General features: G+C 35.4%; 1 protein-coding gene across 1 annotated transcript; it reads left to right on the top strand.

The window, feature by feature from the left end:
* The first annotated feature begins 65 nt into the window (after positions 1-65).
* LOC127856550 (protein SPT2 homolog) lies at positions 66-24902 on the top strand. The gene is made up of 8 exons (XM_052392839.1): positions 66-221; positions 3576-3684; positions 8508-9365; positions 10036-10170; positions 11742-12707; positions 13939-14089; positions 17502-17576; positions 21830-24902. The coding sequence occupies exons 1-8, from the start codon at positions 165-167 to the stop codon at positions 21921-21923; spliced, it is 2445 nt and encodes an 814-aa protein (XP_052248799.1). The 5' UTR covers positions 66-164; the 3' UTR covers positions 21924-24902.
* Positions 24903-25562: the final 660 nt, after the last annotated feature.

Raw genomic sequence — 25562 nt, forward strand, 5'->3', positions numbered from 1 at the left:
TATAGTTAGAAAAAAGAAATTAGATCACTTTATTTTTACGACATTCACAAAACGATTGATGATTTTCTTCTTGAACGACATCATTTAAACGCTTGTCGAATTATCTGTCACATCTACGCTGCTTTCTGGAATTATCTTTTTACTGGTAAATTAAATAAGCAGAAATGGATTTCAATGAAATTCTCTCGGTCGCCCACAAAAATCAAGAAATATCCAAAAAGGTATTGTGATTTGTCTATTTTTATATCTTACTTCTAAACTAAATAAATGGTTTCCAAACCACCCCACCTCGTACTGTTTGCATGCTTTGGATCGATTACATTTTGTGAACTGAGCCTGAGGTATTTTTGTGAACTTGGACTGTTTAAGTGAACTTAGGCATTTTGTTGCTATTGTTCATTGGATGTTGTTATGAACACATGTTGAAATATAGACGCCTTGTGTTTTTTGTACAAACATTTTGTTTAAAGTATTGTCTTTATCAAAGTTTATGTTACGCCAATCAGGAAATCCTAAATCAAGACTTCACAGCTCCAGCTAGGATTTTAAAAGGGCTGGGGGGGATTTTTGTCAAAAGGGCACTTTTGACCTGCAGTATTTTGTCAAAAGGGCACTTTCGAGTGCATAGGCATTTCTGGAATGGTTCCTGTTGCATTTAATAATATTTTATTTACTATTAATGCTGATTACTATTATATGCAATTAATAATTGTAGAATATATTATTCCCATTATTATTAAATGATTATCAAACCCAGGGCTCGGCCATGAGGGCGACGTGGGCGACATCTTCGCCTGGGACATAATAATGTCGCCCTTAAATTACATGAAGGAGAAGTTGACTTCGCCTTCTTTTTTACAACATTGACGTTTTTCTCTCTCAACTTTTTCATCTAAAAATTCTCTATTTTCACATGTCATAAAGTCACCAATGACGCTTGTTATGTTATCAGTTTATTATCACAGCAAAAGATCGACTGCTGTGAAATCTTATCCAGGCAACTAGCATACATGGGCATTCACTCCAAACAATAACGGTTTAGATCAAAAGATCATATATATATACATATGCAGTAGTTTACCTGAGCGATGAAATGACGTCGATATAGAAATGTATTTACGCTCAAAAAAGTTTACACGCGCAACACATTCCCAACAGTAAATATGAATACGATTTATTCTAGTATGTTCTACTGTTTACTTGTTTCGTGTTTCAAAACTCATAAACACTAATTATCCAGTCGATGTGCAATTCATTTTGTCAGACATTAATTCATAACCATATAAACGAAAACTAACAACCCACCCGTGCAAACTGTAGTGCTAATTTCCATAATTTTATCTACCGTATCCATACGTAAACGACTTTATTTTATACACCGCAACCTCTTTGCGCGTGCTGTAAGTTGTCTTATGATTACGTGATAATTGATTGACCATTCGATAATTACAGGTTTTTGGCAGACGGCACGGTTAAAGAAAGTCGGAAAACTTATTAAAGAAAAACAAAGTTGATCAAAGGTCTATTAATTACGTAGATCCACTACTGTAAAAGTCCAGCGAGTTTTGTCAGTTTGTTAATCCACCGATAATAACGAGTAACACCCATCTTATATAAACTGGAATCACAGTTCATTTTTATACTAACAAGTCCTAATACTACACAATAGACATTGAGAAAACACATTTCCTCGATTAGACATAAATTATCCGAGTAGAATAAAATTGCTACGTCATGACTCATGACCTTCGACAATGCAAATGGCAGATGTATTGTAACATTTAACCCGCGTTCAATTCAAAGCTGGCGATTCAAATTACAAGTAATGGTGATTTAATAATGGAGAAAGCATTAACTGGATTTAACAAACATGTACGTGTAATAAGGTTTGTTAAACCAGATAACAACAAGGAAAATTTGGATTGTTAAATGAAACAGGTAAGGCATTTTCAAGTGTACATATTTCAGATATGTATACATTCGGATAAACAGTAATAGATATACTATATGTCCCATGCATTAAGATTGTGTTTTGTTGACTCGTTTTTACCACAATTTGGTGATTTCATGACGCGAAGAATTTCCGATGGCATTGGTACCGGACTTGTTCCCAATTGGGTGAAAAAAATCACTTACTAATTATCATGTACATTATGATGTAAATAGGGTTTGGATTGTCATTGCATTATTAAAGTACTGTTTATTTTTATGATGCACATGGAAATCACAAGTTTTATTTGTATGAATTGATTTATGTGACTTAATATATAAGGATTTATTGAATTTGAAAATAGTATGTGTTTGTCATTTATGATGATACTTAGGCTTGGTTTAATGAGGGGTATAAAACAAGCGAAAATGTTATTAAACGCCGAACGGAAATCACTTCTCCTTCTAGTGGCCTCACTTCTCCCTAATTTCAGCTCAGGGAGAAGTCACTTCTCCCTCAAGTTTGAACCTAGGCTGAGCCCTGAAACCATTCCAATATAATGTCTACAATCAGCAATAAATTAAATACAATGCAATAAGAGATTTATTCATTTATTATTTTTTAAATGACAGGGGGGGGGTCTAGGAAGGGCAGGGCGGAGGTTTGTCAAGTCATCTTGTTAAATCTGTGTTACAAAACCACATCTTGATTTGATATTTTGGCTATTTCTATAAAGACAATTTATTTTTCTTAATGTTGTATGAACTATTCATTGATTTTGAGTGTTAATTTGAAACCAAACTTTGGAAGGGCCCCTGTCCCACCCCAAAAATAATGAAAACCCCACTGAAGATGATCTTTTAGGTAATGCAGTAGTGACAAAGATATAATTCTGCACATAAGCCTATAATTTAAAATTAACTTCATGTCATATGATGATTTAAAGGGGCCTTTTCACAGATTTTGGCATGTTTTGAAGTTTGTCATTAAATGCTTTATATTGATAAATGTAAACATTTGGATATAAAAAGCTCAGTAAAAAATCAAGAATAAAATTGAAAACAGAAAAAAAAAGGTAAACCTCAGCAGGGCTCGAACCACTGACCCCTGTAGTCCTGGAGTGAAAAGTCTACGACTTAAACCACTTGGCCATCCTTCCATATACAATGCCAGATGTATTTTATACTAAATATAAGCAATCTTAATAGTTTCACAAAACAAAACGACAACAATAGAACTTTCCAAATTATTCATTCGTTTCGCGTTGCAACGCTTTATAATTTTTTCAGGTTTCAAAATTGTCAAAAGATGCATATAAAGGCTATTTTTGAAACATGGTAAATGTTCAGTATTACTGTTTCCTCACAAATATCATAACTAAATCGAAAATTTGCGAATCTGAAACAAATTTTATCAATTTTGTCAATTTACCCAAACGTGAAAAGGCCCCTTTAAGTTAAAGGCTCCTATTATTATAGTTTTTGCCAGCTGCTACTGTGGTTAATTTTCCAGCCTACCTTTGCTTTTTTCATCATTTTTGTTCCAATCGGTTTGTTCAACCTTACTTAGGCTGTTAAAATTAACATCGTGACATGACACTTTAAGAAATGTTTAGTTCATATCATCATCTTTTAACTTTCGTTAGGGAAAGTACCATGGATATTCAACAGACTTATCAGCACCAAAGAAGGAGAAACGTGACAAAACAAAGAGATCTGAAGTTGTTCAAAAGCTAATAGAGGCGAGTCATCCAGGTAATTGTAAGAATTTCTCTTTAAAGTCTTTACATACATAAATGTTATAAAGTATGAGCCCTATTTAAACAAAACCATTGCACATAAAATGGTTCAATATTCTGTTCCTGTAAACAATCAGACAGTGAGCTGTTTAAAAGTTAAAAGTTTAAAGCTTGTCTCTGGGAAAACCAGTCTCCATGAATGTAAGTAAAGTGCTGTCAACAATACTTAAGGGCTACAGGGGCGTCGGAAGCAAATTGACATTGGGGCGGCGGAGGGGGTGGGTAGGGGAGGGGGTATCCCCATCCTGTCTGCAGGCTGTCAAGCGGTCACACTTTTTCCTACTTTTTCCTACTATTTCCTACTTTTTCATCAGGTTCCTACTTTTTCCTATTTTTTTACCAAATCTCTCTACTATTCCTACTTTTTTATTTTCAATGGAGATTTTTTTTAAAGAGTTTATTTAGTAAACTTGCAAGATGAATGAATCTATGGCATGACTGTATCCCTGTTAATGTGCATTCATCTAGATGAGCCCTGACAACCCATGCTGACTGTCTGCTAGCACCTCTTAAGGAAGCATAGATATTTATTTCTTATGTATTTTTTAAAATTATTGACAAGTTTTTTTGAAGTAACAATAGTGCCTTGTTTACTTCCTTAGCATTTATACACAGCAGACTTCACTACCTTACACAGTTCCCAGTGATGCAAGGGCATTGTTTATTCCAGTTTTATTTTGTTTCCATTGACAACAATTTGACCAAATCTTATGCATGTTTACATGATATTGCTGTTTGGAATGTAGAGATATTGAGATACATGTATTGTATGAGTGGTTATGTAATATGGAATTTATTACACAAGTTATTAGAAAAAGATGAAATGATGCTTTGCCGAGTTTTCATCATTTACAAATATAATGTAATAAATTCTGTATTACATGACCACATATATGATGTTCTATTGATATCATAGGTACATCATGTTTAGTAATTAAAGATAAATGCACAGAGCCTAAATGCCCTGATACATTTTTATGCTCCCGGTAGGGTGGCATATAGCAGTTGTACTGTCAGTCCGTCTGTCTGTCTGTCTGTGTGTCCGTCCGAAAACTTTAATATGGGCCATAACTTTTGCAATATTGAAGATAGCAACTTGATATTTGGCATACTTAAGGATATAACATGCACAATATATTACCATTTTTATATCGATACACAGAAGACCTCTAACCACTTATTTGATGATACACCAAAATGAACAGCATCTAATTACTTCTTTATCAGGGTAGCTTTGTTTGAAACTTAATTATCATAGATACACTATAAGTGCTAAAATGCCTAGTGGGAAAACAAAGTTTAACTCTTCATGGATGGAGAAGTTGGACAACAGTGGAAAAACACTTGGATCATGGAGCAAGAGAGATACTTGCAATGAGTTTGCAAGATATTGTACTGTCTGAATGAAGTCCATCTTGTAGTAATTCTGGTGCTTATCAACTGATAAGTCATGCAGATGGATAAAAACACAAGCAAAACATGAAATACATTCATGATAATTCACAAAAGCGTTTGTTTGGAAGTGCCCCAAAGCCAAGCAGCTCTCAGGGTGGTGGGGATAAATCTATCTGTATGCAAGTACATCCATCACACAAGGAACAGGTACAAAAGGCTGAAATCTTCTGGGGCCTTAAGGTAGCTTCAAGTGGGTATCCATACAGAACATGTGATGGCACTCCTGCTCTGTTTCAAGCTATGTTTCCTGGACCTGTGTCTAAAAAATTAGTATTATGTATTCCTACTTTTGAGGGAAAAGTTCCTACTTTTTCCTACTTTTTTCCTACTTTTCTTGCAAAAGTAGTTCCTATTTTTTCCTACTTTTTGAAAAAAGGTCACTTGACAGCCTGCGTCTGTGGGGGTGCGGATTTTCAAATTTTAGCATCAAATGGCGCATTCTGGTGCGTTTTTATGCCTGATACCTGACCTTTAACACATCTATTGCTGGCATATTCTGAATGACAAAAGTTGTGACAGACAGACAGACGATGGACAAGTGATCTCTATATGTCGCAGTTTGTACTTTGTAGCAGGCGACACAACAATAGGGATCATGTGGGTTGAAAGAACTTCGGGATTTTTTCCCCGAAGTTCCTTTTTGGAAATTTTTTAAATTTGTCGGTTGTGTTGGAGTAGACATATTGAATGAGACAAAAAAGTGATAAAACACATTAAAAAAGTTTTTTAGAATTATCGCTTTACTTTGAGTAATTACAATTAATTCAGATATCTTGTGGTATCTTTAATTTTGTGATAATTAAGGACTATTGGATATCGGCACATTTGTTTCATGTCATACTTTCCTTTATATTAATAAAAAGAAGCAAAGGCTTAGATCATACCGAATATTAAAGATTCCCAGGTTTTTGTTACTCAAGAGTAAAGAGATTATCGTTATAAAAGAGACCGATCAATTAACAACATAATTGACACGTACATTACCGCGGACGGGAGATGACAATCAACAATACACGTGTCATAACCGCAACTGTGTGATTACCTTGCTTCATCATAAAGATATTTTCAAATATACGGGTATTGAAATGAAAAGAAATCAAAAAAGGTCTTTGCCGAAATATGATTTTTGCCGAAAATATTTGGGCGGCGGCTGTTGCCCGTGCCGCCCCAGCTCCGACGCCTCTGGGCTATGGCATAGACTTGATTTATGTTTATTAGAGACTTTTTAATTGGGATGGCATCGAATCCCTATATCGGTATTCGAATATTCGCAAATGCATTCAATCGAATATTCGCATAAAAACGGCTGGATTGATTTAACTTCTATTACTCAGTTTCGTATCCAGTAGGGATATGAGATATAATTGACACGGAAATACAATTGAATATACAATTGTTGTGTTGAGAAATAAAAAGAAAATGTAGCTTAATTGTAAAAACAAACTTTGAAAAAGCCTATTTTGGAGAAATATATCAGAAAAAAGTGAAACTTGTTCTGTGTAAACTTCCATTGTTTTGTAAGTTATATCCGTTTGCTGAACACGAGACTGTTTATTAACGTTGCTATCGAATAATTGTATCGCTGGCGGCTAATACTATGACCTATACTGTAATCATGCTCAAATAGAAGGAAAAACATCATGTCATAGAATTTTATTTTTATTTGAAATTTTAAAGTAATGATAGCATGTACGTTTATATAAATATACATATCAATAAGGCATGCAAAGATCACCAAATATTCAAGAACAAATATAAGGAAAAACATCATGTCATAGAATTTTATTTTTATTTGAAATTTAAAATAACGATATCATGTACATTTATATAAAAAAAGTATCAATAAGGCATGCAAAGTCAGTCAGATACAAAATTGTGTCCTTGGCACCTAATTGACAAACAACAGTTCGGGCCCTTTCTTAGAGTGTGTATATCAACGCTGATAGGGCCGCCTTATCAGTTTGACACGAAGAACTTCACTTCAAGCATGTTCAAGTGATATTATGGGCAAACAACAGTTTATAGGTGTCTATCGCAACTGTTATTTATTTTTGGTGTTTTCACTTCATATACACTTATATTTGCTAATGCAGCATCAACAATTAACATACTAAAACAATTTCCCCGAAAGAGAAAAATAATGCATTTGAATATCAACCGTACTTTCGTTTGACAACTGATCACGGATGTACAATGTAAACCTAGTTTTAGTGCAGATTCGTTTATACGACACAAAGACACCATTTTGTTTTACGGATCATTTCGGCTTACAGTACTTGGTGGGTCACCTAAAATATATAATATAAAAAATATTTTTATGAACAACTGGTAGAAAGATGTGTTGCAGATAATTAGTCAGTATCCACATTTTAACTTACTCTTTTGACCTGTTAATTCTTTTCAGCTCAATTCAACAGTGAAAAATGCCCATAATATCACTTTAAACCCAAGTGATTTCAGGTGCCAATTAGTAAGCGGCTCGGAGGTCATTAAGTATTAGGGAAATTATGTTTGATTATGATTTTAATTTACATTGAACATTGTTAAAAATTGTATAATATTGAAAGAGACTTTAATTCAAAATAAATAAATAAAATTTGAAGAAAAAAATGCGAATATGCGAATATCAATTATGTTATTCGAATACTGACCATTCAATCAAATATTCTGTTATAAGCCTGCACACACTTCTCTGGCTAATCTGGGAGGATTCTCTGCACACATGCATTAAGTGTTATTTTGCCATATACTTGCTCATTTACTAAATCAATTACAATAAGCTAGTGCTGACTACTGAATGGCTTAATTGCTAGAGCATTTGACTTCACTCGGTGGATCATGTTTTTATCAACGCTCCTTCAACATTTCTAATGTTGTGTCAAAAGATTTTCAGAACCATTCTTTTCCTACCTCTGATTTAACTATAGGGAGATGTCAGTAACTGGAATAAGTATGTGCTGGTTAACTTAGGCAAAGAGCGAGTTGGTAAGGCAGAGACACAAACAAACAGACAAACTTAATGTTACATTCTAATTAGTGCTTTCCACAGGCCATTTACCAGTCTCTAGTCCGGGCGCCTGATTTTCGACATAAGAGTCTGCAGGGCGCCTGAACTTTTCTGATCAGTTTATTTTAGCAGTTTCTACATTCTGCAACTGCATTCCTAACATGTATCTCTTGTTACAAATCAAGAATATGTGTTGATTTCATTTATGAATTGTTTCTCAATGTCAAATTATTATAATCATTAATTTCACCTGGAAAAAATATTTTGTTAAACCTGTTACATGTACTTGTGCTAAATTTATTAGATCCATTTTCCAGAAAAAAGTGTATCAAAGGATGGCTCGAGATCATATACTCAGCAAAATGAAAAAGAGCACAAAAGCTTCCAAATTCCTAAGAAAATCAAAATTGAAAATCTGATGAAAGATCTGGGGAGTGATGATGATTCAGACAACAAGTCAAACAGTCCAAGAAGTTCATCGGTGCAATCAGACAAAGGCAGCAATTTGGAGACAGCTCATGACAAGCAAGACAGTTACTACAAACATAAAAAACATAAAATGGATAGTAATGATAACAGTGTTGGGAAACATCAAACTCAGTCGAGCAGTTCCAATCACTCTACCTCAAGTAGAAATTCTAGTAGCCATCACTCAAGTGATCGACATTCTGGTGGTAAAAATTCAGGTAATAAACAAAATACAGATAGACACTTAAGTGATAAACATTCTATGGGTAAACACTCAAGTGATAAACAAACTATAGATAAACACTCAAATGGTAAACCCACCACTGATAAACATTCAAGTGATAAACATTCTAGTGAAAGATATTCAAGTGATAAAAACTCTAATGATAAACATATAAATCATAGCGACAGACACTCAAGTGATAAATATCCAAGTAAAAAGTCTTCGAGTGACCAGAACTCAAGAGATATACATTCAGATAAATCAAGTGTCAGGTCTTCTGAATCTAGAACTAAAAGTTCCAGCACTGTAAAAGACTCAGCTAGTAGTTCTAAAAAAGTGAAAGCACCGTCAGAATTAAGTCTTGAGGAGTTGCGAAAACAGGTATTCAGCATGAAAGAAAAGGAAAAACAGCTTGATAATCTAGAGGCAAACCAGAAGAAAACAGAAGAAAAACCTGTTATTTCTCTAGAGAAAAATAGACAAGGTATGTTTATTTGTACATGTACTGATTGTTCATGCTGGAAAGCAACTGGGTAAAATGAATGGATTGGTTGTTTTACTGTACATTGATTTGTACATTGTTTAGTACAGAAAGATTTGCTGGCCCTGAAAGAACAGATGTTAACAATCTCAAATTTTGTCTCATTCTTAAATACTGACCAATGCTGGGAAATTTGTCGTCTGCTTAACTGTCGTCTGCTGAATTTCTATATACATGTACCAACTGATTTTTATTGTTGCCCATGTTTGACAAAATAAACGCAACTTTACAGTATGTTTAAGTCTTTGGAATATTATTGTATGCCTTATCTCTTTAATCTGATTGCATTAATGTTTAACTGTTTATATATCCCCTCTTAACTGTGTAACACGACTCATAAATATATGAGATGCGTTCTGAGAAAACTGGGCTTAATGCATGTGCGTAAATGTCATCCCAGATGACACTTTCCGCTTTTATGACATTTTTCGTTTAAATGAAGCCAATTCAGGCGGAAAGTGTTGTCCCTAATTAGCCTGTGTGGACGACACTTTACGCACATGCATTATACCCAGATTTCTCAGAACACGACTCATATAGATTTAGGTCAGTATCAGAATAATGTTGGCAAGTTAAAAACAGTGCCTTACACCATTGCTGGTGGACATTTTAGGTGTTGCTGACACAGACGCTTACAAGAAGGCGTGCATACTGGCCATGATGCAGGAGAAGAAGGAACGCATGAAGGCAAAACTGGAGGAGGAGAAGGCTAGCAATAAGCCACACAAGGAGCGCGGTAAAAGATCAGGTGTGACACAGCAGAAGTTTGGTAGCCCTTTGCATGCTGGGAAATTTGTCGTCTGCTAAAATGTCATCTGCTGAATTTCTAAAATTAGCATTTTCTTTGATTTTTTTTTTAAAGAATACTATCAGTAAAAAAAACAACAGTTTGGATTCTGATGAGACGCCACGTTCTGTGGCGTCTCATCTGGATCCAAATTGTTTGCAAAGGCCTTCAAAATTTGGTTCCAGCACTGAAAGAGTTAGTTTTAACATATTTTGTTTAGCAGAATAACATTGAAAGCCCTGAGCTTATTAAGAAACTCTTGATTCCATTTCCTGGTCAATACGAGTACTTCAAATAAATCGTAGATTGGGGCGTCTGAAAACAGTCTTGGGGGGAATCTTTTTTAGATTGTATATTGTTATTGGCATTACATGAAAATAAATACAGTATATAAATGAAATGAAAAAATGAATGAAATGAAGTATTTAATTTCAGGTAACAAATAATTTTTTTTAATGTGTTGTGATTGATAATTTAATACAATAGTTGTTTAAACCAATAAATTTATGATAATAATTATGTTGTTCATTGAGCAAATTAGGTTATTAAGTGGGTTGTCAGCGTAGCGCCAACCTAGTTATTGTCTTTTTAGGGAGATCTTAAGAACGCTCCCACAACAGGGATCAAGCCAGGGACTTCTCCTTTGCTAGGCAGAACATTATCCATGATTTTGCGACAGCATTAAGAATTTTATTTACAAAATGCTGTCTTTCATATGTCTGTGAACAGATTTGTTCACCCACTTTTTCAATTGGTAGTTTTGTCTTGTTTATTGTCCCCTACCGGTTTCACCGAAGGGGACTTATGGTTTGCACTCTGTCCGTCAGTCCGTCAGTCAGTCACACTTTTCTGGATCCTGCGATAACTTTTTAAAGTTCTTAATATTTTTTCATGAAACTGGAAATATGGATAGATGGCAATATGAACATTATGCACGTCATTTCATTTTGTTTCTGTGTCAAAAATTCTGGTTGCTATGGCAACAAATAGACTAGAAATACTGCTGAAAATGATGGTTTTCTGGATCCTGTGATAACTTTAAAAGTTCTAAATATTTTTTCATGAAACTTGAAACATGAATAGATGGCAATATGGACATTATGCACATCATTTCATTTTGTTCCTACGTAAAAAATTCTGGTTGCTATGGCAACAAATATATAAACAAAATAAAAACATTCTGACAATGGTGGAATTTCTGACAATGGTGGAGCCGGTAGGGGACATATATTGCTTGGCAATATTCTTGTTGTTTTAAAATTAACGTGTATTACATGTCATTATTTTACTGGAATCGACATGAATGGTCATCAATATTAAATTATATGATAAGGTTTTAAGGTTATAATTTTTTCATGTAGAGATTCATAAACTATTGCGGTTGATTCATTTATAGTTTTCTAATTGCTTTACTGATAACCATTCACGCACAAATTTGTTTTATGATGCATTCATCAGTACCCCTATGTCACTTTTACTTGCACAGTTCAGTTTCACAATTAATTATTTTTGGGATGAACACACTTTTTCAGGTGACAAAGAAAGGATCTCAGATAAGATGGGTCACAAAGTGAAATCTAAAAGTACAGTGAAGGATGATTACGACTCTGATGACGATATTCCAGCTGGTGCCATGGACATGAGTTTCAACTCTTCATTGCTGGATTCTGGATGTGTGGACATGAAGTCGATTAAGAAAAAAATTGATGAAAAGCTGTCAAATTACAATTTTGAAGATAAGCCTGAGAAAGAGAAGAAATATTCAAAACGATCTCCAAGCAACAAAAATGACAAGAAGAGTTTTACTAAGCTTAAAGATAAGCACAAAAAATCTCATTCAGGTCATAACCAGCACCAGTCAAAGGCAGAAAAGATGAAATCACTGATGAGAAATGACTATAAATCAAACTTTTCAGGTAATGACCATAAAGAACAAAGGAAATTGAAAAAACCGGGCATCGTACGTAGAGCTCAGTTTCAGCCGCCTCCACCAAAATTTGAAGATTTACTGAAATTGGCTGAACAAAAAAGTAAAGAGGTTCCACTGAATGAGCCGCTGAAGCCAGTCAAACCAAAGAAAATAGAAGAGAGGCCAATGACTCAAGAGGAAATTGAGCGTCGACAAAGGGCTGAGGATCATCGGAAACGAAGAGAAGATGAAAAAGCCGGTATCCTCAAACATGTGAAACCTGAAATGATGCCAGCATCTAAGGGTGACTCTAGCATGTTGAAAAGTGCACTTATTGGGAAGCCAGATGTGAAAGGCAATATGACAGGAAAGTCTGATGTGAAAGGTAATCAGACAAGCTCAAAGAAACCTCCAGGACTCAGCAGTGTTCAGAAGCCGTCAATCTCCAAGAAAAAATACGATGTAGAAAGTGAGAGTGTCATTGTATGCCAGCCAGCTGGGGTAGAGAAGAAAATGGTCAAAGAAGATCCAGGCTTGAACCCATTTGATAGGATTGTCAGCCAGTTTAAAAAGACCACCCCAAAACTAGGTTTGTTTGTAATCATACATGTACAATGTATATACATTTTCATGTTCTTTGAAGTTACAGTTCATATTATTTATGTCTCACTTTGAGGAAGTAGGGGCTTATATTTTGCAATTGTCTGTGTGTTGGTATGTCAGAAGTACACCAGTCTGTCAATGTTTGTTTCTGCAGGATATATAAATATTCAGTATACTTTTTTTTATTACCATGCAAATTGCATTGAATTGGTACATAGGGGGAAAGAGAAAAACTTTTTAATGTTTAGGTCGAAGGTGAAAGATTAATGCCACTGGGATTCATAACATTTATAAAATAGGTACAGTTAATAATTTTACTTAGTTATTTAATTAACATTAATATATGTAAAACATAAGTGAAGCAGACTTTCAACTGTGATAAATTTATGTCTGCACATATCTCTCTCTCTCCTGATTATTGGATAGAGTATGGTACTGACAGCTGTAAATGCTTTAAGCATTTGATCTGGTTTGACTTGTTGTTCACTAAAACACTGTTTCAGCAAATTTCATTTTCCACAACATGATGTTTAGCTTGGCTGTTTTCGGAGAAAACCCGAGATATTGGCATTGCCAGCTTGTTTTCCGCCGTCCGCGGTATGCTTAAACCTTAACATTGGCTCTAAAATCAAAGTGCCTCCACATCATCATTGAAACTTCATATGAAGCTGAACCTTGATGAGTTCTACACGCCACACCCATTTTTGGGTCACTAGGTCAAGGTCACTGTTACCTCTTATATTCTTCTGACAAGCTTTCATTTATTCAAAACTGCACCCACAGCCAAGCGTTGGCACCCGCTATTCGTTGCTCTTGTTTTAAATTGTTCTCTGATTTCTACATGTATGGGAACCCAAATTTAAACTATTTAAAAGTTAATAATATTAAGAAAGGGCCATACATTTTAAGAAACATCTCCTGTTTAATAAGCAGAACATTTATTTACAAATATTATGGCTTTGCTATTTATACATGAGAAGTGAAAAATGCTCATGTTATAATGAGTATCACCATTTTTTTTCTAACAATGTGTATTACCTTGATGTAAACTATTTGGAAATTAAAATATAACTTTACAACAGAATATTGACATTTAAAGCCTATTTCTTCTGACAAAAATCTTGAGCATTGATTTTTAAGATGAATGAATTTACCCCTGAAATTGGTATACATGTACTAAAACAAAAACCAATGTACATGTATATTTCTCATTTAAGATAAGAGGAAAATGGATGACGAGCCCATGTTCTCTGATTACGATGATGAAGAAGATGAGTATGATGAGGATGATGACTTCATTGATGATGGGGGCGATACAGAGGATGTCTCGGCACATATACGAAGTATTTTTGGATACGACAAACGAAAGTATGAAAAATTAATTTAATATATAAGCCCAATATCAGCTATGCAAAATTAAAGGGCAATTTTTCTTATTAGTTTTTGTGGATATGTGCATTTGAAAAGACTTGTTTGTGTGGTCAAAATGTTCTACAAATCTGTCAGTGGTAAATATAGAATATTAAGAATGTTATAAATTATGACCTTTTCTTCATGAAATTATACATGAATTTAGCTTTCAAAACTGCTGATTTTGTTACTTTGGTAATTGTTTTGAACAGTTTTTGTAACCTCTAGAAATATTGATTACTAGTTCAGTGTTGAATACTGATTATACCCCAACAAAACAAAGTTTAGGGGGGTATATAGGAGTGAACTTGTCGGTAGGTCTGTCTGTCGGTCCGTATTAAGTGTCCGCTCTCTAATTCAAGTAGTTTTCATCCGATCTTCACCAAACTTGGTCAGAAGTTGTATCTACATGATGTCTAGGCCAAGTTGGAACATGGGCCTTTCCGGGTCAAAAACTTGGTCACTTAGTGCGTTTTAAATAATCAGCATGTTGTCCGCTCTCTAATTCAAGTAGTTTAAATCCGATCTTCACCAAACTTGGTCAGAAGTTGTATCTAGATGATCGTAAGGCCTAGTTCAAACATGGGCCTTTCCAGGTCAAAAAGTAGGTCACGGGGTCACTTGGTGCGTTTTTTAACATTCAGCATGGTGTCCTCTCTCTTATTATGCCCCCCTTCGAAGAAGAGGGGGTATATTGCTTTGCTCATGTCGGTCGGTCCGTCGGTCAGTAGGTCGGTTGGTCGGTCCGTCCACCAGGTGGTTGTCGTATGATAACTCAAGAACGCATACGCCTAGGATCATGAAACTTCATAGGTAGATTGATCATGACTCGCAGATGACCCCTATTGATTTTGAGGTCACTAGGTCAAAGGTCAAGGTCACGGTGACCCGAAATAGTAAAATGGTTTCCGGATGATAACTCAAGAGCGCATACGCCTAGGATCATGAAACTTCATAGGTAGATTGATCATGACTTACAGATGACCCCTATTGTTTTTGAGGTCACTAGGTCAAAGGTAAAGGTCATGGTGACCTGAAATAGTAAAATGGTTTTCGGATGATAACTCAAGAACGCTTTTGCCTAGGATCATGAAACTTCATAGGTAGATTGATCATGACTCGCAGATGACCCCTATTGATTTTGAGGTCACAAGGTCAAAGGTCAAGGTCACGGTGACCCGAAATAGTAAAATGATTTTCGGATGATAACTCAAGAACGCTTTTGCCTAGGATCATGGACACTTCATAGGTACATTGATCGTGACTCGCAGATGACCCCTATTGATTTTCAGGTCACTAGGTCAAAGGTCAAGGTCACAGTGACAAAAATCGTGCTCACACAATGGCTGCCACTACAATGGACAGCCCATATGGGGGGCATGCATGTTTTACAAACAGCCCTTGTTCAAGTAGTTTTCATCCGATCTTCACCAAACATGGTCAGAAGTTTTATCTAGATGATTTGAAGGCCAAGTTCGAACATGGGCCATGCCAGATCAAAAACTAGGTCACAGGGTAATTTAGTACGTTTTACACATTGAGCATGGTGTCCGCTCTCTATTTCAAGTAGTTAAAATCCTATCTTCACCACACTTGGTCAGAAGTTGTAACTAGATGATGTGTACATAGTAGGTCAAGTTCAAACATGGGCCATGCCGGGTTAAAACATAGGTCATGGGGGCACTTAGTGTGTTTAAACCTCACCATGTTGTCCGCTCTCTTATTCAAGTAGTTTTTATCCAATCTTCACCAAAATTGATCAGAAGTTGTATCTTGATAATGTCTAGGGCAAGTTTGAATATGGGTCATGCCGGGTCAATAAAAAGGTCACGGGGTCACTTAGTGGGTTTTAAACATCACAATGTTGTCCGCTCTCTAATTCAAGTAGTTTTCATTTTATCTTCACCAAACTTAGATGTTGTATCTAGATGATGTCTAGGTCAAGTTTGAATATGGGTCATGCCAGGTCAAAAACTAGGTCACAGGGTATCTGAGTGCGTTGTAAACCTCGACATGTCCGCTCTCTAATTCAAGTAGTTTTCATCCAATCCTCACCAAACTTGGTCACAAGTTTTATCTAAATGATCTCCAGGGCAAGTTTGAACATGGGCAATTCCGAGCCTTAAACTAGGTCACGTGTTCACTTAGTGCGTTTTTTAACATTCAGCATGGTGTCCGCTCTCTTATTCAAGTAGTTTACATTCCATCTTCACCAAACTTGGTCAGAAGTTTTATCGAGATTATCTTAAGTCCAATGTAGAACATGGGCCTTTCTGGGTCAAAACTAGGTCAAGGGGTCACTAAGTGCGTTTAAAAAATTGAGCATGGTGTCCGCTGTTTTTTGTGAAGATGACATGCAATATATTTTGTGTCAATGCGGCATGTGGGGGTATTCGTCACGTCTGTGACAAAGCTCTTGTTGGTGTTTGTTAAGAGAGGCTAAGAAAACCTGAGCCCTGAGACTTGATGAGCTTGACATTTTAGTGTCAAACAAATAAACTAATCTGCAATCATCACTTTTGTGGTATTCAGTTGTTCTTTTCATAATCTGTATTTTGACCAGGATTTCAACAAAGTTGAGGTTGGGTATGTAGGGTGGTTGATGGGCCAGAACTTTAATTTGCATACACCAGTCTGGAAATTGTGTTTGTTGCAAACTTGAACTGAAAATTGTTTGGGATGGGGGCTAGGTCTCTGTTACAAACAATGGAAAACGGTTTCTGCTTAATATCCTACGTTTGGATAGGGCATTACAATGTAAATGTGTTGTCTGATTAGTTGGGTCAAGGTCTCTATAACTTAAAGTAGAAACACTTGTTCTGTTCAATAATTAGAGTTTGGATGTTTTGTTTTGAACTACTGTGTATTTAGCTATATTACATGCAGATATTACATGCAGACCTTTCAAGGGTTGGCACATTTATTTACTTTTAATTAATTATATGAAAAACATTTTAACTTTTTTTCAATTGCTTCACCGGTTTGAGGATCATTTTGAGACTGTGGCATTAAGTGGCCATGTTAGTTTAGGTATAAAAATAAATTTCTATTTCTTGACTTTTAACAATGTGTTCTATACCGCAAGGATCTCCAAGTTGAAAACCAATATGAGTCGCGTTCTGAGAAAACTGGGCATAATGCTTGTGGGTAAAGTGTCGTCCCAGATAAAGTGTCAATCAGGGACGACACTTTCCGCTTGTATGGTATTTTTAGTTTCAAGGAAGTCCCTCCTTACTGAAAATCAAGTTTAGGCAGAAAGTGTTGTCCCTGATTAGCCTGTGCAAACTGGGACGACGCTTTACGCACATGCATTAAGCCCAGTTTTCTCAGAACAAGGCTCATAAATGTTTACATGATGTGATTGTTACAGGTATAGGTTTGAGGACAGCGATGATGAGAATATGGAGGCCAACTTTACTACAATCATGAAAGAGGAAGCTAGGAGGTTAGTAATAGAATACTTGAAGTTTTTAGGCTTTGGACTTATTACTTAATGAAGGCTTGTTTAATTTCCAAATATAGATTTAAATTTATGTGCATTTTTACAATCTTCGTGCTTTTTATGGCCCAGAATCAGGGCATTTAGTATTGCTCTGTCCTTCTAGGGGGTTGTATTGTTATTTCTGAGGTATTTTGATATAACTTAAGATTATAATTGCTCCTAACAAGTCATGTATTGCCAAGAACTCCCATGCTTCTTAGTCAAAGGTAAAGGTCACAATTCAATGTCAAAAATAAAAATGATTATTTGTAGTTTCTATTATGTAAAATGTTCAGGATTTCTATATACCTTTAGGGTATTGTTCCCAAATGAGCAGACACTATGTGGCATACAACTGCCATGCTCCCAGGTCACAGGTTACATTTTTAGCTCACCTGATTGCTCAGGTGAGCTTTTGTGACCGGTCTTTGTCCGTCGTACGTCCGTCCGTTAACATTTGTTAGTAAACACTCTAAAGGCCACATTTATTGTCCGGTCTTCATGAAACTTGGTTAGAAGCTTCGTCCTAATGAAATCTCGGTCGAGTTTGAAACTGGGTCATGCCGGGTCAAAAACTAGGTCACTAGGTAAAACATAAAACTTGTAAACACTGTAGAAGTCACATTTTATGCCCAATCTTCATGTAACTTTGTCAAAATGTTTGTCTTAATGATATGTTGGTTGAGTTCAAAAGTGGTTCCAGTTCATTGAAAAATATGGCCGCCAGTGGGCGGGGCAGTTTTCCTTATTTGGCCTTAGAGAAACCTTGTAAACACTCTGGAAGTCACAATTTTTGCTCAATCATCATGAATGTTGGTAACATTGGTTTTATTGATTTCTGGGACGAGTTCGAAAATGGTCCAGATCGGTGAAAAAACATGGCCACCAGTGGGCAAGGCATTCTTTATATGTACATGTATATAGTGAAAACAAGTCAACACTCTAGAAGTCACATTTTAGGGCCGATTTTCATGAAATTTTGTCAGAACTTTTGTTTCCTAGATACGCGAGTTAAGTTTGAAAATGGTTCTGGTCCGTGGAAATACATGGTTGCCAGGGGATATATATAAAAAGGCTTGTAAACTATCATGTATTAAGGTCATGTAACAGGCGAGACAACTCTTCTAAATATTGCATTTAATTTACAGTAGTTACTCCCCTTTGATGATGTTTTCATAATAATACAGTGTAGTTGTGTCATTTATGTGTTAATTGTTATTCAAGGTTGGATGTTTTTATGCCCCCTTTCGAAGAAAAGGGGGCATATAGTGACAGTCATTGAAATTCAGATTAAAATCTACAAGCAAGTCAGGCTAGTACTATGGGAATTGGAACAAGCCCAAGTCAGATTTTACTAGCCCAAACATTTTTGTTAAAAACGCAGATAAACATAACATAAAACATCCAAAGAAGCATTCATCTATTCAATCTTTAGAATACAATACAAATCTCTTATTAATTTCATCTTCATTCAAATTAGCTTCCTCGTCATCTGAGCCAGCCTCTTTCGGATCCTGAAATAAGAAGAAATTAATTTCACACACGGATTTCAATCAAATTACAATTATAAATATATACATAAAGTTTAGGTAAAAAATTAGCAGAAATGTATCCCATATATCCATGTGAAAGAGAGAGCAAACCTGAACCCCCAGAAAATATATAAGCAATTAAGTGCCAGGTTATTCTACATGTACAAAAAGCCAGTTGACAAATGCGTCAATCACAGTTACCTTAAATTCGCATTCCTCAAAGACATACTTGAATGACAACTGTTCGGCCATTACTCTCTGTGTCCCAAACGCAACGTCAAACATTTATTTTACATAATAGTTATCCGGGAACCACAAAACCATGCGCTTTTTGCGCAGTTATCCAATTATCGGCTGATTGCCCAGCACATGTGTGCAGTGTGTTAAAACATAAGCGGCTGTTGATTTAAGCGGCTCAAAACTTTGTTTACAAATATTGAAAATGAAAGTGGAACTCGTTTTCTGTTTAATGAATTGTACAAGCACGTCGGGCTTGTAATAGTGGATTTCCTACAAGCCCGAAAGAAAAAATTCTAGTTTTTTGCTGTCGGACTAGTGCGAATTTCGACGATTGTAATGATCGCACTGTCTGTCTGTCTGCCTGTCCGTCTGTCTGTCTGTCCGTTGCATTTAGGTTACGAAAAAAGCTCATAACTTGTATGTGCCTTGAGATATAGCCTTCATATTTGGTATGCATGTGTATTAGGACAAGGCCTATCCATACGAACAAAATTTTTTACCTCTGTGACCTTGACCATGAACTTAGGGTCCACGTTTAGGTTTCGAAATCTCATAACTTCTATGTCCCTTGTGATATAACCTTCATATTTGGTATGCATGTGTATATGGACAAGGCCTTTCCATACACACAATATTATTTACCCCTGTGACCTTGACCTTGAACTTAAGGTCCGCGCTTAGGTTTCGAAATCTGCGTTTAGGTTTTGAAAAATGCTATAACTTCTTTCATTGAATCAAAAGCATTTATAGGGGGCATATGTCATCCTATGGTGACAGCTCTTGTTTTTAGCTCACCTGTTTGCTCAGTTGAGCTTTTGTGACAGGTCTTTGTCCGTCGTCCGTCCGTCCACATTTGTTCGTAAACACTCTAATGGCCACATTTATTGTCTGATCTTCAAGAAACTTGGTCAGAAGATTTGTCCCAATGATATCTCGATCGAGTTCGAAACTGGGTCATGCTGGGTCAAAAACTAGGTCTCTAGGTTAAAAAAAAAAGATAAAGCTTGTAAACACTGTAGAAGTCACATTTAATGCCCAATCTTCATGTAACTTTGTCTAAATGTCTGTCTTAATGATATGTTGGTTGAGTTCAAAAGTGGTTCCGGTCCGTTGAAAAACATGGCCGCCAGTGGGCGGGGCAGTTTTCCTTAATTGGCTAAAGAGAAACCTTGTAAACACTCTAGAAGTCACAATTTTGGCCCAATCATCATGAAAGTTAATCAAAACATTAGTTTTATTGATATGTCGGACGAGAATGAAAATGGTCAAGATCGGTGAAAAAACATGGCCGTTAGTGGGCGCGTCATTTTTCTCTATATGTATGTAGTGAAACATGTGAACACTCTAGAAGTCACATTTTTTGCCCAATTTTCATGAAATTTGGTCAGAACATTTGTTTCCTTGATACGAGATTTTAATATAAAAAAACTTACCATTTTAAAAACATACTAAACTTTTTAGTTTAGATGTCAAAGTTAATGTTAAATATGAGCATATCATTGTTCATGCATACTTTTGTGTATCACTTATTGCATGAATTTGTTCATCAATGTGTTATGTTTACAGTGTTGCCCAAAGGCTTTTCAACATCTTTTTGAACTTGCAACATTAAACCTTGCAGTCATTCTTATATTTAAAGTTTTACATTTATCATCCTTTAATAAGAATTTATGATAGTTATTCACTTTTTTCAAGCTAGAAATTCCATTGTATCAAGATATTTTAATGTAAAACTTAAGCAAAATTATTACATCTCTTAAGCTGCAATGTCCACAGTTGTTACATTTGGTATATAACCTTGTATTCTTGTAAAATTCAAAATTGTCTCATATTATGCCCTTTGGGTAAATGCTGTCTATGGCCTGGGAGTACTTTTTATGCCCCCGGATTGAAAGATCGGGGGTATATTGTTTTTGGCCTGTCTGTCATTGTATGTGTGTGTCCCAAAACTTTAACCTTCTTCATAACTTTTGCAATATTAAACATAGTAACTTGATATTTGCTATGCATTTGTATCTCATGGAGCTGCACATTTTGAGTGGTGAAAGGTCAAGGTCATCCTTCAAGGTCAAAGGTAAAAAAAAACAAATTCAAAAACTTTAACCAAAACTTTAACCTTCTTCATACATTTTGCAATATTGAACATAGCAACTTGATATTTGGCATGCATGTGTATCTCATGGAGCTGCACATTTTGAGTGGTAAAAGGTAAAGGTCATCCTTCAAGGTCACAGGTCAAAAAAATCATTCGAAGCGGCGCATAAGGGGGCATTGTGTTTCTGACAAACACATCTCTTGTTTAACATAGGCTAATAGAGTACAGAAACTTCAGCAATCTTTTGAATGGAAACCACACAGAGTGGGTCAAACTCTATAGAGAAACATACATTCATAATTAATTAATATTGATAGATAAATTTACATTTGTGTTAACATACTTTTCAGCGCCAAAATCGGTCGCATGGAAGATTTGGAAGATATTCGCCGTGAAGAAGAGGAGTTGAAGAGAAAAATGAAAGCGAAGAAAATGAGAAGATAACAGTTGTTCATGCAGCATTCATATTGCTTTGCCTAGAATATGTAAATGTATTTAGCTCACCTGAGCACTGAGCTTTTTTGATTACCTTTTGTCAATTGTCGGTCTTCAACATTTGTATTGTTAACATTCTAGTTTTCTCTTCCATTAGTTTTCATAAATTGTCTGTTTTGCACAGAAACTGCATTTATAAATACTATATTCTCATTCATTTTAGCTCAGCTGAGCACAATGTGCTCATGGTGAGCTTTTGTGATCGCCTTTTGTCTGTTGTGCGCTTTGCGGCGTCAATATTTGCCTTGTTAACACTCTAGAGGCAACATTTCTTGTCTGATCTTAATGAAACTTGGTCAGAAGATTTGTCACAATGATATCTTGGACGAGTTAGAAAATGGTTTTGGTTGATTGAAAAACACGGCTACCCAGGGTAGGGCATTTGTCCTTATATGTGGCTATAGTAAAACCTTGTTAACACTCTAGATCCCACATTTATTGTCAGATTTTCATGAAACTTGATTAGAACATTTGTCCCAATCATATCTGGGATCAGTTCTAAAATGGTTGCGGTTGGTTGAAAAACATGTCAGTTAGAGGGCGGGGTATTTTTACTTATATGGCTATAGTAAAAAATTGTTAACATTCTAGAGGCCACATTTATTTTCTGATCTTCATGAAACTTGGTCAGAAGATTTGTCTGAATGTTATAATGGACGAATTTTAAAATGCTGCCAGTTGGTTAAAAACATGGCCACCAGGAAGTGGGGCATTTTTATGTCCCCCACTATAGTAGTGGGGGACATATTGTTTTTGCCCTGTCTGTCTGTTGGTCTGTTGGTCTGTCTGTCTGTTTGCGCCAACCTTAACATTTTGCAATAACTTTTGCTATATTGAAGATAGCAACTTGATATTTGGCATGCATGTGCATCTCATGGAGCTGCACATTTTGAGTGGTGAAAGGTCAAGGTCATCCTTCAAGGTCAGAGGTCAATTATATGTGGCCAAAATCGCTCATTTTATGAATACTTTTGCAATATTGAAGATAGCAACTTGATATTTGGCATGCATGTGCATCTCATGGAGCTGCTCATTTTGAGTGGTGAAAGGTCAAGGTCAAGGTCATCCTTCAAGGTCAGAGGTCAAATATATGTGGCCAAAATCGCTTATTTTATGAATACTTTTGCAATATTGAAGATAGCAACTTGATATTTGGCATGCATGTGTATCTCATGGAGCTGCACATTTTGAGTGGTGAAAGGTCAAGGTCATCCTTCACAAGGTCAAGGCCATCCAACAATGTCAAACATCATATAGGGGGACATTGTGTTTCACAAACACATCTTGATCTTTATATGGCTATAGTTAAATCTTGGTAACACTCTATAGGCCATATATATTGTGCAGTCTTCATGAAACTTTGTCTGAATATTTTTCTAAATGATATAAAAACTCGCAGTCTGTTTAGGTTTTATGCTGTTTGCTGCTCATCAGTATCTAAGGGTTGAAAATGAAGCCTTTCAAACTTGAATCTAGTAAGAAAGGTCTTAAATTCAATGTAACGTTCTGAGGGGCCACAAATGTGTCAATATATGTATTTAAGTGGTAAAGGGTTAACATTGCCTAAGCTTGATATATGAAATGATCACTACTAGTTATACTCATTTATTCAATTATTCAATATGCTGCAGATTCTAATCAACAGATCATTTCATGTATTTTGCATAATGGTTGTTTTTTGTTTATGAATATTCAATTCTGAACATGATTATTGACCGTAGCCATAGTTCCAGTATATACAGTTTATTTAATAGAATTCATGATTAAATTCACAATCGGATCTTGTAACTTATTTGTTGCTAATATGTCTGTTTGATAATCAAGGTGATGTGAAGGAGATGGGTGATTATTTTTTTATTTTAATACACATAATTGTGCATGACTTTACATAACTATATATGTATTTAAATTACTGAATGAAGTATTTATACATGTATTGATATAAATATATTTCGCAAGAAATTTAATCTCAAATAATCATGCTTACAGTTGGTGTTATTTTTCTAACCAAATTGTCAGGTTGGAAGAACATTCGTGTTGGGAAGATGCGTGTCCTACCATCAACTTCTGCTTTTAATCCTGTAAGCAGGGATGGAATAATGCAATGTGGGATAAACTGAGCTCTTTTTACAATGTCGGATAAACTGAGCTTTATTTACACAATGTGGGATAAACTCATCTGTATTTAAACAATGTGCTTTAAACTTGTGTGTATTTTTACATTGTGGGTTAAACTCACCTTTAATTACAAACTGTGTAATAAATTTGTCTGTATTCATGCATTGTGGGATAAACCTACCTGTTTTCGGCACTGGAGAATGCACTTACCTCATTGTCACTAAATTGCTTAAATCAAGTTGTGAAGTACATGGAAATAGCATTGTGAAATGAAGATCATCGTATATTTTTGATATGAATTATTTTGAAACTTAAATAAAAGTTAAGGTATTATGCTTACTAAGGAATAAAGGAAAGTTATTTATCTGGTCATGAATGTGTAAACCAGTGACCAATGCTGATGACTGTAAAATTCTAAACCCTGCTTAATAACTGATGTTTCATCAAGATTAACTCCAGATTCTGTATATTGACATCCAACCTTGAAATTGGAACTGGTGCTTGGACTTTTGGTGGTGTTTTAGTGTTTGTTTTTTATTGACTGTAAATACTGTATGTACTAGTAGATGTTGTATAATATTCTGAGGCAATGTATTTGTAGGTATATATTTGAGGGTTTGTTGAACTAAATTCATGTATTTGTAGATCAAAATTTGACGAATGCAAAATTTGTTTGCATATGTGGAAATTAATGGTATGTAGTAATTTCTTGTTTTGTTTTTGTTTATGTCAAGCTTACTGTTAAACTTGTGATAATTAACATGTATTTTACGTGATAACTTGCACATAAAATAAAATAATATATATCAATTTATTATCAATCATTTTAAATTCCTTTAATATCCCTGTTGACGTATCATACTGTTTATCTGTGTTTTGAGAAAATTTTGTGTTTGAAATGTGTCAATAAATGAGTGGATTTTTTAGTAATAATTACAAGTACTGAACAGTATTATTAAGATGCGTTGTCAAGCTCCAATTCCCAACATTGTTTGATACACAGTTGTACTCTGCATCCAAATAGACTGCCTTGTTCTTTATTTTGAAAAATAAAATAAAATAGCTGATTTGATCATAATAATATGGGCCGCGTTATGAGAAAACTGGGCCTAATGCATGTGCGTAAAGTGTCGTCCCAGATTAACCTGTGCAGTTGCACAGGCTAATCAGGGACAACACTTTCCGCTTTTATGTTATTATTAGTTTCAAGGAAGTCCCTCCTTACCGAAAATAAAGTTTAGGTGGAAAGTGTCGCCCCTGATTAGCCTGTGTGGATTGCACAAGCTAATCTGGGATAACAATTTACGCACATGCATTAAGCCCAGTTTTCTTCGGAACAAGACTCATATATAAGTTAGATCATGCAACTCTAAATTCGATCTTTATTTTAGCACAGCATGCTCACAGTGAGCTGTTGTGATTTTTCAGTTTCGTCCATATTTTCATTGTGACATTCAACCTACTTGGCAC

This window comes from Dreissena polymorpha, chromosome 1, assembly GCF_020536995.1.
Source record: "Dreissena polymorpha isolate Duluth1 chromosome 1, UMN_Dpol_1.0, whole genome shotgun sequence".
NCBI lineage: Eukaryota > Metazoa > Mollusca > Bivalvia > Myida > Dreissenidae > Dreissena > Dreissena polymorpha.

Bases quoted from the DNA above. Each gene is read 5' to 3' on its own strand.
- LOC127856550 (XM_052392839.1), top strand. From the start codon at position 165: ATGGATTTCAATGAAATTCTCTCGGTCGCCCACAAAAATCAAGAAATA. The intron at 14,090-17,501 runs GTATGAAAAATT...TGATTGTTACAG, and splicing joins TTTGGATACGACAAACGAAA to GTATAGGTTTGAGGACAGCG. The intron at 17,577-21,829 runs GTTAGTAATAGA...CATACTTTTCAG, and splicing joins ATGAAAGAGGAAGCTAGGAG to CGCCAAAATCGGTCGCATGG.